The following is an 18,452-nucleotide window of genomic DNA, read 5'->3' as shown; positions in this document are numbered from 1 at the left end:
CGAGTTCAATTTGAATTTCAAATTTCAAATTTTCGAGTCGAGACCAAGCAGTAACTTGACTCGATTACACCCCTACTTACACAAATAAAATAATAATGTATTTTCTTGCTATATTGACTTTTTATACCTTTACATTTAAGTGTATATCATGTTGAATTATATATCATTATTAATTTTTTTACATACATCAATATGACAATCTCTTCAATAATTATGTTAATTTTTTTACTGAAATCGAGCTTACTCAAGTAGCTCGGATCACGTTCGAACTCGAGTTGGAAATAAATTTAAGTCCATTCGAGCTCGAGTTCGAGCTTGGCATGACTAGGGGCACGGGTCAGGTTGTTTGTTTGTACCTCTAGTTTTCCAGTTTTTGCACACCCCTAGATTATTGCCTTTGCATATTCGCATCCTCCTCTGTTTTGACTCTCTGTTTCTAGGAAAATAATTAAACGCGTATCTCGTAATACAAAAACTAGAACCCTAACTGGTATCTTCTTCCATTCAACAAATACTATAGTTCATAGATTTCACTCTTCAGACCAAAGCCTATATCTACTATCAGTATAAATAATAAACATGCACCCAATAGATTCCAAAGCAGTATAAAACTAGCACAAGTATCACAACAACTCTTATATCTTCATTATCAGAAAGCATAATCCATACATATAAGCAAATAAATTATACCAGACTAAGCCGCGGGATTCGGAGAAGACGACAAGCTTGGGAGGGAGAAATTATTAAGCCTCTCAAGAGCCAAAATGAGAGCTTGAGTACCCAAATTGCCTTCACCATGAGCCTTGAGAGACAAATAAAGCTGTTGAGCCAAGGCCAATCCAGGCAGAGCAACCCCCATTTTTTCACATTCTTTCAAACAAATCCCTAAATCCTTAACAAAATGATTCACATAAAACCCAGCTTCAAAATCTCTATTTAAAATCCGAGCCCCATATAAATCAATCGACTTAGACCCAGCTGCGCCAGTAGAAATTGCATTTAAGTACAGTTCTACATTTAATCCAGCTTTATAAGCATACACAATTCCTTCTACTAAACCAACCATTGTACTCGCTATGGTGATTTGATTTGCTAGCTTTGCGAATTGTCCTTTTCCAGGGGTACCCATGTAATTTACTTTTCCCATAAGGGCAAAAATGGGATTTACACGATCAACCACCGACTTGTCGCCTCCAGCGAATATCGCCAGCGTTCCGTTTTTGGCGCCGCGGTCGCCGCCGGAGACTGGAGCGTCGATGGAGTGGCAACTTTTGGCGGAAGCAGCGGCGAAGATTTCCACGGCGAGGGAGGGATCGGATGTGGTCATGTCTATGAGAACGCCGCCTGGACGGAGACCTTGGAGGGCTCCGGTGATTGGATTAAGGAGTACGTGGCGAACATCTGAGGGAAATCCGACTATGGAAAAGACGACGTCGGATTGTTTGGCGACGGATAGGGGTGAGTCAGCAAGATTGGCGCCCATGTCGAGTAGAGGTTGAGCTTTAGAGAGAGTGCGGTTGAAGACGGTGAGAGAATAGCCGGCTTTGATTAGATGAGAACACATTGAACGGCCCATTACGCCGGTGCCAATCCAGCCGATACGGGTGGTTGATGGGGTGATGGAGAATTCGCCTGTGGTGGTAGCGGTGGCCATTGAGCGGTGGAGGAAGAGTATAATGGAGTTGGTGAGAGAGATGAGATTGTTGTGGTGGTGGCTACGGTGAGAGAGTGAGCGATAGAGTAGTGAGAGTGGCATTTTGTGGGTTTATTATTATTATTACTAATATTATCCTCTTTTTTTGTCAAGTTGTGTTCTGGGCATTAATTGGTTAATGCAAAGTTATTTTGGTCTCTTCAGAAGCAGTAAAAATGATTAAATTAGAGCAATTGGTCAGTTGTAGCAGTACTTGTGAGCTGCGGACTGTGATAACAATAACCTCACTCTCCCTGTAATGTGACCATGAATGAACAATTTTAAGACTACATTACAGTTACCAGCATAAGAAATTATACTTGCCACAGAATATACAATCACGTGTAGAAGAAGATCAATTCTCATCAAGTTGCTGCAATTACATAACCAGCAGCTCTTCTGTGCGCCACCATTATTATTGGCGCATCTTGCCGCTGTGTATCATACAAAGGAGAAGCCAAATTTTGAATCTAATGAAGAGCAGAAGTAAATACACACATTTGGGGAAGAGCCAAAAAGCATAAAGGTAACCAAACACTAAGGTTTTAACATGCAACCACAAGAAAGAAGATTTGAGAGGTCAGTGTAGCAAGAAAGTGAGGATCTGTCCCAGGAAAAACATTCAACTAATTCTTGATGAAACTGGCCAAACATGCAAGAAACGAAAACAAAAGAAAAAATCAATGAGCAACACCAAGAACAGATAGCATTACAGATTAAAAAATATCAGTCACAAAAACCCAGTATAAACAATACCTGTGACGTCCCTGCACCACCAGACTTGAAAGACCTGAATGAAAATTTGGGCACACCTTACAAATAATGCCCAAGTATTACAGATACCATGCAGCAAAAAGAGGCAAAACCTTGATGGAGCTGATGATTAGTACACCAGCCTCAGAATAATGTTATACAGGCAATTTGAACCACCTGAGTTGTTTTGTTTACTTCTATATATGCCCGTGAAAGCCTAAATAACACTAATAACACACATGATAGATGATATCATGATACTAGAACAACCTTGAGCAGCTCTACGACCATAGCTATCAAGCTAAACAGCAAAAGGAAACTACCAAGTCAATGATTACTTGCAACTAAATCCACCATTCACATAACTTCACGAAGCATTAAAAATGGAATGAATGACAGATAAAATTGTGACATTACTACTGAGTAATGAGTCATGACTCACTGCAATAGCTAAAAAACAAGGTACCAGTTGCAACTCCAATGATTATTTAACATGGATGAAGACGTTTGGTCCCATGTTTTAAAGGATGTCTAACTTGCAACAGCTACAAAATATCACAGATTGTAATAAAATCGGCTTCTTACAACTCATTGTTACAAATATATGATTCTACACACAGATTATGGAACGTAAAATACTTCAAGTTCTAAGAATTCCGTTATCACATCTTGATGCAGCGATTGCACTATCAACGCATTATGAACATTTAAAAGAAAACCAAAACATCTATCATAAGAATGACAACAAAGGCTCATATGTTCTTTCATATGATCAAGAGACAGAAACTCTGTTTTAAGAAACCGGAAAATAAATAGCTTTGGAAGGAAATGCGAATAGCAGCAAAACTATATCATTCTACAAAAACTGCCAAACGAATTATTATACATCACATAACTAATTTAGTAACTGTTATAACTTATCAGGTTTCGAGTTCCAAATGCTCAACAAATACAAAATCTCAACACCAACTGAAAAATAAAGCAAATTAATTTTCTGAAAAGAGATTGTAAATGTAAATAAATAAACCTCAAGAATACTTTCACTTGTACTCAAAACTAGGCACAGGTGGAGCATCAAAACTCTCCAAAATCTCGGTTTTGCTATGGCCACTTGTAGAGGATTCCTCCTTCTTCCCTCCTCCAAACATACCCCCAAACCAGCCCGAACTAGAACCCGATTCCGACCCAGCACCTGTGGAGGCCGCGTCTTGAAAGGCGACCTGAGGTTGCATTTGAGGCTGACCAGGAATACCAGTAGGAAACCCTAACCCAGCACCAGGGGCAGAATCATCCATAATGACAGACATATTTTGTTGTTGAGCACTCATAACTTTATTAAGCATGATCCCAGCTCCTTCAATTAACCCTAATAAAATCCCACCGAAAAGCGCAGACCTAGCCGACGCGCCTAGCCCTTGTCGCATCGATAGAAACCCACCGGTAGCAGCTCCGGCGAAGATCGAGTTCCACGGATCTTCCTTCTGCCGAACGTAAACCATCGTGCAATCGAAAGCAGAGAATAAACCGCCCCAAACAGCGAAACTCCCGCCAACTCGCGGCGCGTTCATTCGGACAGCTTGTGTGCCGCCGAGTAGACGCGCTCCCGATGGAGAGTTGTACGTTCCTTTAATAAAGTGAAAAGCTGAACCGCCTACAGCTCCCATGCCAAACGCGCCGCCAATATCGTCGAGAATCCGGTCGGGACATGGTTCGCGGGAAGTTTCCGGCGTACCCATATATGAATTTAGTCTGGTTTTTGGTTAGGGCAAGGAATTGGATTTTGAAGAGAAAACTCTATAGCGGAGGTGATTTCTAGGATTCAAGTTTGATTTGCGGAGGGTTTAAGCTATTTCACTTAAACACCTAATTTACCCTCTTAAATCTCAACTAAAAAAATCTAAAATTTACTTTTAGACTTTTAGTGACAGTTCTTCAACTGCACGGTGTCGTTTAATACCAACTGTCCGGCCCAAATTTAATACCGTGAGAAGCCCATTAAATTCTATACGACATAGTTTTGCGCTGAGCAGAACAGAAATAGCCCAGATTATGAGAGAAAGCTACAGACGCGGGTAATCTTCTTCATCCTTTGAATTTGCTTGTTCTTGCTTTAAATTTCATAATTTAGCTTTGATTACACTTATAATGTACTCTAATTTTGCAAAGTACCAAGCATTTCCAGTTGTGTTTAGGGTTTCTTCAAAACCCATTTACTGCCAACATTTTCATACTCCAAAAACTCATTCACTGCCATTTAGGTTTAGTCCAAATCCCTTATTAGACCCTAAATGTAGGGATTTTGTGAAACCAGTGAAGGGATATAATTGGAAAATGAATAATATAGGTAGAGGTAGAAGTATTTCAAGTGGGTTTAGTTTTAGAAGTGTTGCAAGAGCTAGAAGTTTTTCACATAGAGTAGTAGTTGGGGAAGGGAGTGGTGCAAATGAGAAGTCTCTTCCTTGGTTAAGTAATAGAAAAGAAGGCAAGGAATTGGGGAAAAGGGTAAGCGCGTATAATGGTGGTTCTTCTCGGAAAAATTCGGGTAGGAGATTTGAGAAAACAGTTAGTGTCTCTTCGTGGGAGGAATCGGCGAAGAGAGTCGAAAATGGGGCGAATCGTGTGAAAAATGTAGAAAAGGAAGTTGGAGAAAGTGCTCCGTCTGCTCGGAAGGATACGATAGAGCCTGCTTTGGAGAGTAATCGAGGTAGAAATAGAATGGTGGAGTCATCGAAGGACGGAGTGTATGATTATGGTAAAAGAGAACGTAGTTTTGATGGGGTAGAAGAAGGAGAAGATGAACTGGATGTTCCTGAGGATCCAAGATGGGATAGGATTAAAAGTAGGTTTGATGGAATGACGAATGCCAGAGACAGAACTGCGAAACCCGAGTTTAATAATAGCAGGTGGAATAAGCAGGAAAATTGGGGTAGGAAAACTTATAGAGAGGCTTCTGAATCGTCTTTGCCTAGGATGATTGGTGAAGGGGTTTATGGAGTTGGTCCTGTTTTGGCTGCATTGTCTGCTAGTAGAAGAGAGTTTTATGCATTGTATGTTCAAGAAGGATTGGATTTGACTAGTAATAACAAGAAAAAGAAAGACAAAAAAGGGTTTGAGAAGGTCTTGAGGATGGCTCAAAATATTAGCTTAAACATAAAGGAAGTTTCAAAGCACGATCTGAATATGATTGCTGATAATCGTCCTCATCAAGGACTCGTTCTCGATGCTTCACCACTAGAGATGGTGAAAATAATGAAATTAGATCCCGTTTCCCACGAAGATAAAGGTTCGCTTTGGGTAGCTTTAGATGAGGTTACTGATCCTCAGAATTTAGGAGCGATTATTAGGTCTGCTTATTTCTTTGGAGCTTCAGGGATAGTTCTATGTGCGAAAAATTCTGCCCCTTTAAGCGGAATTGTAAGTAAAGCGAGTGCAGGATCACTTGAAATAATGGAGCTTAGGTATTGCAAGAATATGATGCAGTTCTTAGTATCATCAGCTGAAAACGGGTGGCGAATTCTCGGAGGTTCAGTTGCTCCAAAGTCTGTCCCATTGAATGAAGTAGTCCCTGGTGAACCCACAGTTCTTGTATTGGGCAGTGAAGGTACTGGGCTGAGGCCATTAGTGGAGAGATCGTGCACTCAACTGGTGAAGATACCGGGAAACGCTCCCGTAGATGTCATGGCGGGAGTCGATGACGATGATATTGTATCGGAAGAAACGAATCTTCAGCGCTCAAGTGAAGAGTTTAGATCATTTTTGGCTGTGGAGAGTTTGAATGTTAGTGTTGCAGCAGGTGTGCTTATTCACCACTTAATTGGGAGCACCCCCAGTAACAATGATGAGTGAAGTGAACTGTACTTTAATTAGACTATATTGCAGCTTAATCACTACATGCTATTGTTATTAAATCAGTTTTGATTCTCTTTGGCTAGCAGAAATTTGCATTAGGATGATCATGCTTAATGACATGGCAATTTTTCTAATCTCCTACATTTCCTTTATTAGCACATATACAATAGTCAGAGATTTTTTATTATCAATTTACACCTTGCTCTCAGCATGAACAATGTTATGTCGGAATCGAATCGACTGAACAAATCAAATCGAATTTATCTAACTGAAATATACAAATAAAATTTGGTTTGATTTTTCCGTTTTGATTGTTAGATTAAATTAACTGAATCGGTCAAATATATATATATATATATATATATATAGCAAGTCTCCTTTTTGTTATAGTGGTAAATTATTTTTGTTATAGATTAAAGATTGTAGGTTTAAATCTGTACAACGATCTTTTCTATTTTTTACTATTGATATTTTAAGAAAAAAAGTTTACAGTCCATAAGAATAATATTTTGTGCATTCATCATTGGAATAAAATTATATGTGTCATTTATAGAGCATTTTGATATTAAGTAAATGGACGGTTTTAATAGAATCAAAATTTTAAAGTTTGATTATGTTCAGTTCAGTTGTAAAATTCTAGTTTAATCAATAGAGAAAAGGATGAGAGGGGGGCTGGGTCAGCAATTCATGTTCACTTAGATATGCATATGTTGATCGGTGTGTATTTAAATGTTTATTACGACTCTTCTAGACAGTAGTTTACCTATTTAAAAAATGTACAGTAATATTAATTAACTTCCGTTAACCCCAATAACAACTAACGTATAATAAATCTATCCCTGCTAAAAAAAATTTGAATCAACTTAATGATATAATTGATAAGTTAAGGGACACACATTAATATTTAAAAATGGTGCATTAGTTGGCAAAACGCAATAAAGTGGCGTATTCGAAATTTGATATCCAGTTGTGGATTTTGTGATGGTAGATAGGTCCCTCTTGTTGCTAATTAATATGCTTCTTCTTTTAAAAGCAAAGCGTTTAATTTAAATTTAAATTTAAATATTTTAGACCAATTTTATAAGATGGGCCACATCACATGATAATGAAGCATCTGGTAGTATCTGTATGTTTTGCAAAGATGCTAATTTGGAAGCATAGCTGGCAGGCCACGTGAATCTGCATGTGTCTTCCTTATTAAGACAGTAACCTTCCCAAACTTAGCACCAAATCACTTTTCATTTTCAAAAGTAGAGAAATTCTTAGGTAGACTCGATCTACCATATCATACACAGACCAAACTTATCACATTATGACACATCATTAAAATGATAGTAATTTTATAATATTATTATTCAAAGGTATAAATAAATAAAAAACGAATTTATAAAACTGTCATTATTTTAATAACGTGTCATAATATGATAGGTTAGTGTACGGATGACGTGATAGACCGAGTTTATCTAAGAATTTCTCTTCAAAAGTAAACGACTTTTTTTACTCTTGTGAAATAATCCCAAAGTAAATTCAAGTTTAACTTTTGGACCCATTTAGACATGAAAAATAAATTCAAGTATGTATTCTGATGTCTTAAAAACACCTTTTAACCCATTTTCAATAGTACCCTGATGTTGAAAAATTGTCAATTTTATTTTATTTCGTATCTTTTATTTCAACTATACTCTTAAGCAATAAATTAATCTCTTTGCATTTGGAAAAAGTTCAATTTTTACATTAAAATTGTCTTTTTGTATTAAATTGATATTTTTTGAAGAATTTTTTTTAAAACTTTTTGCAAATAAAAAATGTTAATTTGATGCTTAAGCATACAATTGAAACGAGAAAAGACGAAGTAGAGTAAAATTGATCAGTTTTCAACGTCATAATAGGATTGAAAAGGGCTAAGAGGTCGGATGTTTTTAAGCATTAGGCCTATCAGGCTGACGCAATAACGCAAAATGTCATAAAAATTTATATGATTTTTGTCAATTGTCTTTAAATTATTTTCTCTCTTAAAATTGTCCTCAAATTTTACTTCATGCTTTATTTGTCTCAAAAATTTAGTTTAATAATTCGTCGATTCTTTCTATTATAAATTATTTTAACTATGTTAATTTTTGATAATGCGTCATTTGACTTGATAGTGCATTTAGAGACATTCATCCATGTGAATCCTATGAAACTCGTTACTTTTTTAAAAAAATTTAATTGAATCTTATTATTAAATAGACTATCAAGTTAGGTGGCACATCATCAAAAGCTAATAAAATTAAAAAGAGGGACTATCAAGTTATTAAATAGGTTTTTTGGGATAATTAGAATACAAATTTAAATTTAAGGACAATGTTGGAATAGAGGGATAATTAAGGGACGTTTAGTGAAAATTATCCATTAAATTTGGTTGGATATCTAATCAGATAGTATCTGTATACATTGAAATTGTAACAATGTGTATTATTTTCTTCTAAAAATATATTTTAAAATTAAAAAAATCATTGATCATTTATACCTCTAAAGTTTATCTATAGGATCAAGTGAGCCCCTAATATTTTAAAAAATAAATAATCAAGTCCCGATTTTGACTCATAAATAAGACGTTCGGGGCTTGGTTGTTAAAATTGAAAAACTTGAATGTTCACTTTTTAAACGTTACGCATATTTCATCAAATTTTAAGGGCATAAACAACTTTTTTCTCTAAAATTAATCCTTTTTTTTTTATTGTGAAAGACTATATAATATGAAGTGATTCAAATACAAACAGATCCGATCCAAATCCGGGAAACCGAACCAATTGCCACCTCTGCATAAAAGCGACACCAATGAAGGAGATTCGGATCAGAAAGCGGCATTATCCGATTTTCAAATCAAACCAGTATAATAAAAACATACACGCGCCCACGCTCCGGTTCTTTTAATTCTCTTGCTCGCAATCATTCTTTCTCTCTCCCCATAAATAACCAATTAACCATTTTTGTATAACGGTCTCTCCCTCTCCGTTCTATTTAATTTTTTCTTAAATATTTTTCAAAAATGGGACCTCACCAGTTCATCCTGCATTGATAAATTTAAATATTTTTTTATCTAATTTAATGTTAATCATTTGACAGAGAAAATAATTGAATAATATTTAAAAAAGGTACATTCAGTGTTTTCAGATAAATAGAGAATTAATTGTGTTGTTTACCTGAAATTTAGGGATTTTTTTGTTCAGTGGTTTAATTTAGGAGCTTTGTAATTGGAATTTGTAGGTCAAACAAACGGAATTTGAAGAGACGCAGTTCATCGGAGAGAGGGAGAAGGGAAACAATGGCGGTATTTGAATATATTGATTTGTTTCTCTTCTCTCTCAGTAGAGCTTTTTGCTCTCCCTTCGCCATTTTTATTCAGATCCAGGTTTTTCCCCCCCTTAGATCCGCCTATATGATTTGTTTGTTTTTGCTTCCTTAACTTTTTAAAATTTTTGATTAATAATTTGTACATTACATTATCTGTGCTTCAATTATATTCATATTGCATGTTTGCATTGTTTTTCTATTGTGCAATGATAAAAAAAATTGTACCTTTATGCCTTGTAAACTTCACTACAAGTTAGGATTTTAAAAAGTTGTTAACTTTTTTTTTGTTTTGATAGTTGGGAACTTTTTCTTTCTTCCTCTTAATTAGCAATGGAAATTCCTGTTACAGATGCTTGAGATGAATGGTAATCTCTCATTGTTGGACAATTAGGCAAGAATTATGAGATGATGGCTTAAATTAAACGTATTTTGTACTGAGAGCTCTACATTATTTGCTAATTTCATCTAAATAGTTGGGTTTCCCTATTGGTATAATATACGAAGTAGTTGAAGATTTTTTGTTTATTTAAGAGAATTGTATTGTATAACTTGAGTCGGTTTCTGCAAGTTGTGGTGAGATTGGTTCTGGCGATTTTGAGAATTTGTTTTTTTTATATATGGAGCACTTCTTCTTGCTTGTGGAGTATACCGTGATTGTAACTATCAATTTAATGCTTTAGGGATGTGCAATCTGCTTAATTCTTGCTCTTGGGTGGGTTTTGGCTGCTTATGTCAGGTATGAGACGCAGGAACACAATTTTAAAACTTCATGGACTGATGAACTCCAATCTGCCATTTTCATATTAGATTAACTTGCCTATGCTTTTTACTAATTATCATTACTGATTTCTTTCTCGCAGGAATAGAGAATTCAAACGGATGAAGGAAAGTATGAGAGCTGGCAATAGCTTTTCTTTTCTTTGTCATGATATCAATGAATTGGAGCACTCAAATCAGGTCAATCTGCCTCGAGTCTCTGTTGTTATGCCATTAAAGGGGTTTGGAGAATTCAATCTACATAATTGGAGAAGTCAGGTAAATCATAAATTCAAGGCCTTCTTTTGGAGGACATATTCTTTATTGCTATAAGTTTCTCAGTCAACAAGTTCAACTTTCATTATTTTCTTATGCACAAAAAAACTTCGCCATTTGGGTCTTTATTAGCAAAAATTCATTCCGATCTTATTTCTTCGATTTTGTTTGTTAGAAATTTAGAGTTATTGTTTGCGAGGATTCACGACTTAATGGCTTTCTTCTATTTCATACGCTATTTATTGTTTCTTTTGGCCTTGCCTTGTTTCTTGGAAAAACTGGTGTTATTCAAGTGTCATGGCTTATGATTTTTGAATGTTAAATTCATGCAGATCACATCTCTATATGGTGGTCCTGTAGAATTCCTTTTTATAGTGGAAAGCACAGAAGACCCTGCTTACCATGCTGTATCTCATTTAATATCTGAATATAAGGTTCGTGATATTTCAATAATCTACTTTATTTCTACTGTTTTCTGTTTTCCATCTGTTAATTGTGAAATAGATGTCAATGAAATATTATTCATGTTGAATCAATGTCTTTGGGATACTCATGGTAAAACAACTTTTTTGTTCTTTTTCTCATAACCGTCGTTTTTTTTATGATGGAACATCATTAAGAATATTACATTTTATAAACATTTATTTCCGATGGTGCTCTTTTTTCCCTGTGCATGCATATGAGTTCTCTCTGTGTGAGGGATTTGTAGTATCATTTTTTATCTTTTCTCCCTTTTTAATTGTATGCATTTGCTTGTTCTGACATTCAGGCTCTGGATTTTGAAATGTGAAAAACAGTTACATATTATTTTTAAAAGAAACACTATAGAAGTTTTAAAATTTAAATAATTCACTAGTAAATATGGATACTCATTCTATAAGCATCACGAATGTTGGAAATGCTGCAATTGCATGTATGATTTTCTTAAAAATTAATTAGTTATTAAGTTTATGACTTATGAGTATAAAATTTTAAAATTAATGCAGGATCATGTCGAGGCTAAAATTATTGTTGCTGGTTTCTCAACAACTTGTAGTCAGAAGATTCACAACCAGTTGGTATGTACGAGGTCCTATGCTGAAACAATTTCCTGTTTTCATTTGTATAACATGACTGTAGATTCCAAAGTTCTTCTCAATCAGTATCGTCTGCTTAAGATTCATTGCTGGGATAGTACTGACCATTTTATATTCCATTTGAAGTCATTTAGAAAAGCAGGATACCTGCATTTGCATTATTGTTTAATAAGTTAGTGCCTGTACTTATAGCATCTGCAGCTTTTTGATAGTCTTGTCCGGGAACATGTTTTGCTTAGTTTTAACTTATGTAATGGTGATTTTGTTTGGTCTAGTTTGGAGTGGAGAGAATGCATAAAGACACCAAGTATGTACTATTTCTAGATGATGATGTTAGGCTGCACCCTGGGTCAATTGGAGCCCTCACTGCTGAAATGGAAAAAAATCCGGAGGTATGGACTCTTGGTATAGTTATTGGTGCAAGGGCCTATATTAGTGGATTCATTTTTATGGCTTTCAATTAATTGGCAACGATATGCAGATATTTATACAAACTGGATATCCTCTTGATCTACCTTCAGGGACTTTAGGAAGTTACTGCATCTATGAATATCATATGGTATGGCATTCTTTGTAACTTCTCCCACCTTAATTTTCCTTATAGTTCCACATGCTTTTAACAATTGCATGTTATATATTAATTTGAATATATATCAGAAAGCTTGGGCCTTTGTTGATTGTGTCCTGAAGCTGAATTGGTTCTTGAGCTTTGTAAATTCTCTTTGAATAAAAGGGCTGGGATAAGTGGCTCATGGCCTGTTATCTCTTGAAACAGAGATTGCTATTAGAAGCACTATTGCAAACAGAGATTGCTATTAGAAGCACTATTGCAAACAGAGATTGCTATTAGAAGCACTATTGCAAACAGAGATTGCTATTAGAAGCACTATTGCAAAAAGGGCTGGGATAAGTGGCTCATGTGCCTGTTATTTTTAGATTTTAAAGATTATGGATTGCAAGTTCTCCTCACAAGAGCGATAATCACCTTTCTATTATCATTGCCATTTTATGCTATGCTTCATAAGCCTTCTTCATTTTCACCTATTGTTATATGGTTCAACTCATGACTATGTTGGATGTTTTACTTTGAACAGCCTTGTTCAATGGGATTTGCAACTGGCGGAAGAACATTCTTTCTATGGGGAGGGTGCATGATGGTAAGCTAGTGCTGCTATGGTTTTAAATATAGGCACACAGGATTGAAAAGTTACCTTTGTGTTCTGGTCCTTTTCAGATGCATGCTGATGATTTCAGATATAACCGCTGTGGTGTGGTCTCAGAACTCCGAGATGGTGGATACTCTGATGACATGACTCTTGCAGCTATAGCTGGTAAAGAAATCAATTTGCTGATATTATTTTGCTCAGGGTCGGTTTGGCATTCTTGCTGTAGTAGTTATAAAGGACATTAATTTCTTCAATATATTGATTGAAGACGATGAATAAGTACAAATTATTTCTAGTTATTTTTTTTAGTTTTGTGGGTTTTTAATGTAGGGTTGATATGTTGTGGTCATAAAACTTGTAGAACCAGTTAAACTGCACGGTTTTATGTAGAACCAGTTAAACAGCACTCCGTCCGTTATTTTTTTTAATTTGTCCATTTAGTTAAAATTGTGCATATCAAGAAACTGTCATTTTTGTCTTAAATTATAAATTTAAAAGACTGATATAGCCCTATTAATCAAGTTAAAAGGATAAATTGTTATAGGCAAATACATTTGGCTAGATGGCAAGTAAAAAAAGAACGGAGGGAGTATGCTTTTTGCAATAATAACTTTCAAAATCAATTTCAACTTTAATGCCAAATAGACAGATTTCAACTCTTTTATGGCTCACTTTATCATCCCTTATAGGGGCTCATAAGAGGCTAATTTCATCACCTCCAGTTGCTGTTTTCCCTCACCCTCTTGCTAGCGATCTTAGTTTTTCAAGGTTTGTAATATTCACTTGTTTATATTTGAGCATCCTGCATTTCTTTATCCTTGATGACTTTGCTGATTTTGTCTAGGTACTGGAATTACTTGCGCAAACAAACTTTCGTTTTGGAATCGTATACCACGAAGGTCAATTGGATGATGAACAAAGCATTATTTTCTGTACATTGCTATTTGTCATGGGGATTTGTGACGCCGTTCTTTATGGCTATGATTCACGTTGCAGCAGCACTTCGAATCTATATGCGAGGATATGCACAGGAGGAAACAGCGTTTGTTTCTAACGGTGGGCACGTTAATTTTTTCTTTTGTTAATTTATAGTGTCAATGCCTTCATCAAAAGAGACTTTACTTATTCAGATAGACTCTCTCCTCAAATCGTATGCTTAAAATTGTCTGAAATGCTTTTGTGTCCAGGGTTGTTACTAGTGACCTGTCTGACCGTATGCACCTTTATTGAACTTTCTTCAATGTGGAATTTGACAAGGGTAGAAGTTCAATTATGCAATTTGCTTTCTCCCGAGTCACCTAGACTCTCTCTTGCTACTTACAACTGGGTTCTTGTGAGTATTTCTATTTTTCCATTCTATGTCGGCCCATTCATGAATTTTTATGTGGTATTTATGTATTAAAGATTGTCAGTTGGCATGAAGTCTGGTGTCAGAAAAGCGCTTTTTTGAAATTTTTATTCGAATTTATTGTTTGATTTTTTAAATTTCTAAAAAACTGTTCTTTCCAACCCTGTTAAAGAAATATCTGTTTTACTTGCTTTTCTCAAACATCAATTCTCAAAATTCTAAAACAGTTGATAATTTTTGCTTTGAAAAGGCACTATTTTGAAACTCAATGCCAAACACCCCTTGAGTTTCTACACCATTGTTGATATTTGCCTGCTTGATTTTATTTTTAATTGCAGTCGACCCTCTAATAATTAATATACATGGTGGATTAAAAATTTATTAATTATTAGAATTATTAATTTATTGAGTACTTTATAAGACGTAATATTAAAATTGGTTCCTTGAAAATTAATTAATTATTAGAATTATTAATTTATAGAGTATTAATTATTAGAGGGTCGATTGTATCTTTTGAATTTGTACTTTTTGCTGAGGATTTTTATTCTTTAACGACATGTCAACAATAGCTAAGTTGTACTTAGTTAAGGACTATGTCCTCCAAGTGCATTCCTGAAGTCTCGGCTTCGAGTCTCAGCGTAACCAAGATAAGGCTGATTTAACATAGAATATATCTAACAGCTAACCTAGATTAGGACTATCTCTGAAAAAATAATAATAAGTGATTAGTGCTGACCTGCAACAAATGTGAACAAAATTATTTGCACTGTAACAGGTATTTATAGCACTGTTGGTAGATAACTTCTTGTATCCCGTATCTGCATTCCGTTCGCACTTCTCTCAGTCCATAAATTGGTCTGGTATAAGGTACCACCTGAAGAACGGGAAGATCTACAAGGTACCTCTTTTTAAGCTTCATTGCTTCTTTTTCATGCCAGATTCCGAGTTAGCAGTAGAACTCGGACGATTGTTGTTAAAGAATGTAAATTTTTATATACCAAACCAGACCAGACTAGTCAGTTTAGTTCAGTTTGTACGAAAATTTAACTGTAATTTTTGTATGTTCAAAATCAAACTGAACTGAAAAATCAAAATGCTTTTATAGTGTCAAACGGAATTTGTCGGTTTTTGCACATAATTGGTTTTAGCATCAAATGCCATTGTTTTACACTTTTACTACTTTTTTGTAATGCAGATTGAAAGGAGCAAGGATAAGGAGGGACCTATTTACACAGACTTGGGAGGAAAAAATATATATGGGAAGAAAGGAGCTCCACCTAGAACCTCTTTTATTGGCTCTTTGACAAAAACTTTAGCTCAATGGTTTCAACCAAAGAAATTTGATAGCTAGCTAGATATGGGTTTGAATGAACAAAATCTTTTTATTTTTCCCCATTTATAAACATCTGATTTGCAGTTAGGTACTGGGATACAAAATTCTTGAGTGTGGTTTTGGGATAGGGTTATTTATTTTAGAGATTTAGGAATTTTTGTCTATTTTTTCATCCTCTCCATTCAATCCATTTTTATTCTTCAGTTTAGGTCATTATGCCTCGGCTGATTTTGTAATTTTTAACTTGTCGGTTCTGTAATTTATGTAATGTTACACAGTTGTGAAATATTAAATTTAATGTGAACAAAATTTCAATTTCCTTTTTGTTATCATATCATTTTCTGGTCTAAAGCGTCAATGAAGTCTAATTTGTCTTTTCTGCTTCTACATTGCTCATCCGCTAAAAAAGTGAAACAAATTGATTTATCCTTATCGTTCAATCAAATGAAGGTCTTAACAAAAATGAGGAAATGGAATACAGAATACTACACAATACTGGCAAACTATTTTGCAGAAACAGCAGCGCAGCAGGCAGATGAATAAGATTGTCTCAGCACAGCTCTTTGTAACTTTGGTACTTAATGCCTTCAATAGTTACTGCTCCAGATCTCCGATATAGAATTCGTCAACCATGTCATAGACTAGAGAAGCGTGTTGTGGCCTGTCAAATACATGGTTGAAAATGGAAGAGAAGGTGAGGCAATAAAGTCAGTGATAATGTGCTTACTGTCAGGCAATGCAAAAAAATGATATTCTGAGCCAAAAACAAGTTTGATGACATTAAGAAACCTGCTCCTTGACATTTTTATGGAGGGAGTCGGGGAGACACTTGTGACCGATTAACAATTCAGATTCTAATGCGATACATACCCATAAAACCCTTCGGTTGCATCACCTCCAGCATGTGATAGGATGGCATCGCCTCCAGGATGTACTTCTACGTATGAGGTAACATCATATACCTATGATTATAAAAAAAAATATGTGGGATTACGAAGTGTCAATTAGTCGACCCATTAAATTTCTCAAAAATGAGAGGTACTTCTGAATTTCATTTGGAGGATTGAACTAAAAAACTAATACCATACCTTTCCTTTGATAATAATCCAACAATCAGTTCTCTTATCATGTAAAGAGATTTCAGCTTTATTGCAAAGTCTGGGTTCCTAAGAACAAAAACGGTTTGTTCAAAAGATGAAGAAATTAGAAACATTGATATAAATAGAAATAGCATCTTCACTTTGCGGGTCCGTATATTCACAAACGCTAAATTCATGATAACTTCTCACTTATAATCATACATTTGGAGAAAAGTGGATAGGCCTTTAGAGCATAAAAGTTGGTCACCAAAATATATTATCAAGTACTATCATAGAATAACAATCAATTGAAGCTAACTTTAATCAATAGTATCATTGTTACCGAATGAAATGCTGGCAATGAACAGCTATATCTATATAGGTAAGAAGTGAATTCATCCAAAACGTAGTTATCACAATTTAAAAATTGAGCTTTTACTGATGAAAAAGTTCGGAACAATATATCAAGCTCTAAGAGGATCATAATACCCAAACTTTAAAACACAAATTCATCTTTTAAACTAATTTTCATCAGTTTGTTACAGTGACAATGGTAAATCTAGCACTTAAGAACCAGTCACCGTGAACTACATCAAAATAACGGAAAAAGGGATATATCCCCTATCCTTTAATAAGCATTGGGATGCTGTCAATTAACTAATTCACCCAAAAGTTAAGTTGTTAGATGATACCCTAAGAATAATCTATTATCTCAAGCGTGAAAAAATAAGCACACATGCCTTCCTCAGCTTGTGCTCAAATGTTTTTGGTAAACCAAATGGGGATTGCTAAAGATCGAACTCTAGACCTTTCAATGCAGCCAAATGATCGACGTGTTAACTGAGTCTCCGACAATAATTTTATTATCTTAACATACGAATGTTGGACATCAAGTAAATAGTAAACTAGATAAGGCAATACAAGCAAAATGCTGTAGTATCAGCACAATTACCTTCTTTCGGGTATTACTCGAATCAACCTTTTCTACCTGAGCTGCATTGATCAACAAATTTCCACCCATCAAAACATAGCGAAAAACGTAATCTCTGTCTCTTTTTCTCTACAAAAAGATTAGATTTTTAATTGATTCCAAGAAAGGCAATGATGTACCTGATTTACTAAGGGTTCGAGGAATCAAAATGAAACCTCCCAATAAGATTCCCAAAATTAATGCCACCACAGCTATAACCATATCTCAAATCCAGCTCCTTTTTACTGCAGCATACCCACATTCACCAAAGATTAAAAATTTAAAACACATTACTAAAAGATCTACTACACACAATTCATAAGCTTTTTAACTAAACTAAACTAGAATCTATGAAAGGGTTAAAAATAGGGGATGCAAACAAAATAAAGTATTTACCTTTTTCAGTGTAAATATAAAAAGACTGTGATTGGGAGCTGAATAGGCGCTTGTAAGTTAAAAGTGCAAAGAGTTATAGTATTAACTGGCAAGTGAGTGAAGTTTCTTCAATTTTTTTAATTTGATTTCTTTAGATTTGTTGTTTTTGATCTTAAGCTGACATTATATAGATATGTTTTTGTTGAGTTTTGAACCTTTGATGGGTTTACTTGCTCTCGCTTAAAACTGGACTGGACCCAACACAAACCCAATTTGTTTTAGAGCATCCTTGAATTTTTAAAATATAAAAAGTATTTCTTTTTATTTTCTTTTTCACTTTTCATTAATATTATAATTTTTAATTAATGAATAAATTTAATAATAGTTTACTGATAAAATAATTAATATTATGGTTTTTGTTGGAAATAACATTTATTTTCTG

The 18,452-nt window shown here is 34.9% G+C and overlaps 5 protein-coding genes across 5 annotated transcripts; 2 read left to right on the top strand and 3 right to left on the bottom strand.

Moving 5' to 3' along the window:
• Positions 1-621: 621 nt before the first annotated feature.
• LOC126668477 (probable 3-hydroxyisobutyrate dehydrogenase-like 1, mitochondrial) lies at positions 622-1,954 on the bottom strand. Its single transcript, XM_050361669.2, has one exon. It carries the CDS (start codon positions 1,754-1,756, stop codon positions 695-697), a length of 1,062 nt encoding a protein of 353 aa, XP_050217626.1. The 5' UTR covers positions 1,757-1,954; the 3' UTR covers positions 622-694.
• A 1,346-nt stretch (positions 1,955-3,300) lies between these two features.
• On the bottom strand, positions 3,301-4,333 carry LOC126668478 (mitochondrial import inner membrane translocase subunit TIM17-2-like). Its single transcript, XM_050361670.2, has one exon. It carries the CDS (start codon positions 4,180-4,182, stop codon positions 3,487-3,489), a length of 696 nt encoding a protein of 231 aa, XP_050217627.1. The 5' UTR covers positions 4,183-4,333; the 3' UTR covers positions 3,301-3,486.
• A 126-nt stretch (positions 4,334-4,459) lies between these two features.
• Positions 4,460-6,429, top strand: LOC126668474 (uncharacterized). The gene has a single exon (XM_050361666.1). It carries the CDS (start codon positions 4,592-4,594, stop codon positions 6,290-6,292), a length of 1,701 nt encoding a protein of 566 aa, XP_050217623.1. The 5' UTR covers positions 4,460-4,591; the 3' UTR covers positions 6,293-6,429.
• Positions 6,430-9,273: 2,844 nt separating this feature from the next.
• On the top strand, positions 9,274-15,905 carry LOC126669008 (uncharacterized). The gene is made up of 15 exons (XM_050362283.2): positions 9,274-9,432; positions 9,545-9,689; positions 10,312-10,367; positions 10,492-10,666; positions 10,996-11,097; positions 11,650-11,721; positions 12,015-12,131; positions 12,221-12,298; positions 12,834-12,896; positions 12,974-13,070; positions 13,595-13,673; positions 13,750-13,961; positions 14,093-14,238; positions 15,029-15,151; positions 15,449-15,905. The coding sequence occupies exons 2-15, from the start codon at positions 9,603-9,605 to the stop codon at positions 15,602-15,604; spliced, it is 1,563 nt and encodes a 520-aa protein (XP_050218240.1). The 5' UTR covers positions 9,274-9,432; positions 9,545-9,602; the 3' UTR covers positions 15,605-15,905.
• Positions 15,906-15,987: 82 nt separating this feature from the next.
• On the bottom strand, positions 15,988-18,197 carry LOC126669009 (cytochrome B5-like protein). The gene is made up of 6 exons (XM_050362284.2): positions 18,032-18,197; positions 17,776-17,880; positions 17,618-17,658; positions 16,675-16,752; positions 16,457-16,548; positions 15,988-16,247 (listed from the first exon to the last, which is right to left on the bottom strand). The coding sequence occupies exons 2-6, from the start codon at positions 17,855-17,857 to the stop codon at positions 16,181-16,183; spliced, it is 360 nt and encodes a 119-aa protein (XP_050218241.1). The 5' UTR covers positions 17,858-17,880; positions 18,032-18,197; the 3' UTR covers positions 15,988-16,180.
• Between the last annotated feature and the right edge of the window lie 255 nt (positions 18,198-18,452).

Source organism: Mercurialis annua, linkage group LG2 (assembly GCF_937616625.2).
Source record: "Mercurialis annua linkage group LG2, ddMerAnnu1.2, whole genome shotgun sequence".
Classification (NCBI taxonomy): Eukaryota; Viridiplantae; Streptophyta; class Magnoliopsida; order Malpighiales; family Euphorbiaceae; genus Mercurialis; species Mercurialis annua.
Note: the sequence above shows the minus strand (reverse complement) of the source record. Positions and strands in the feature narration are given on the sequence as shown.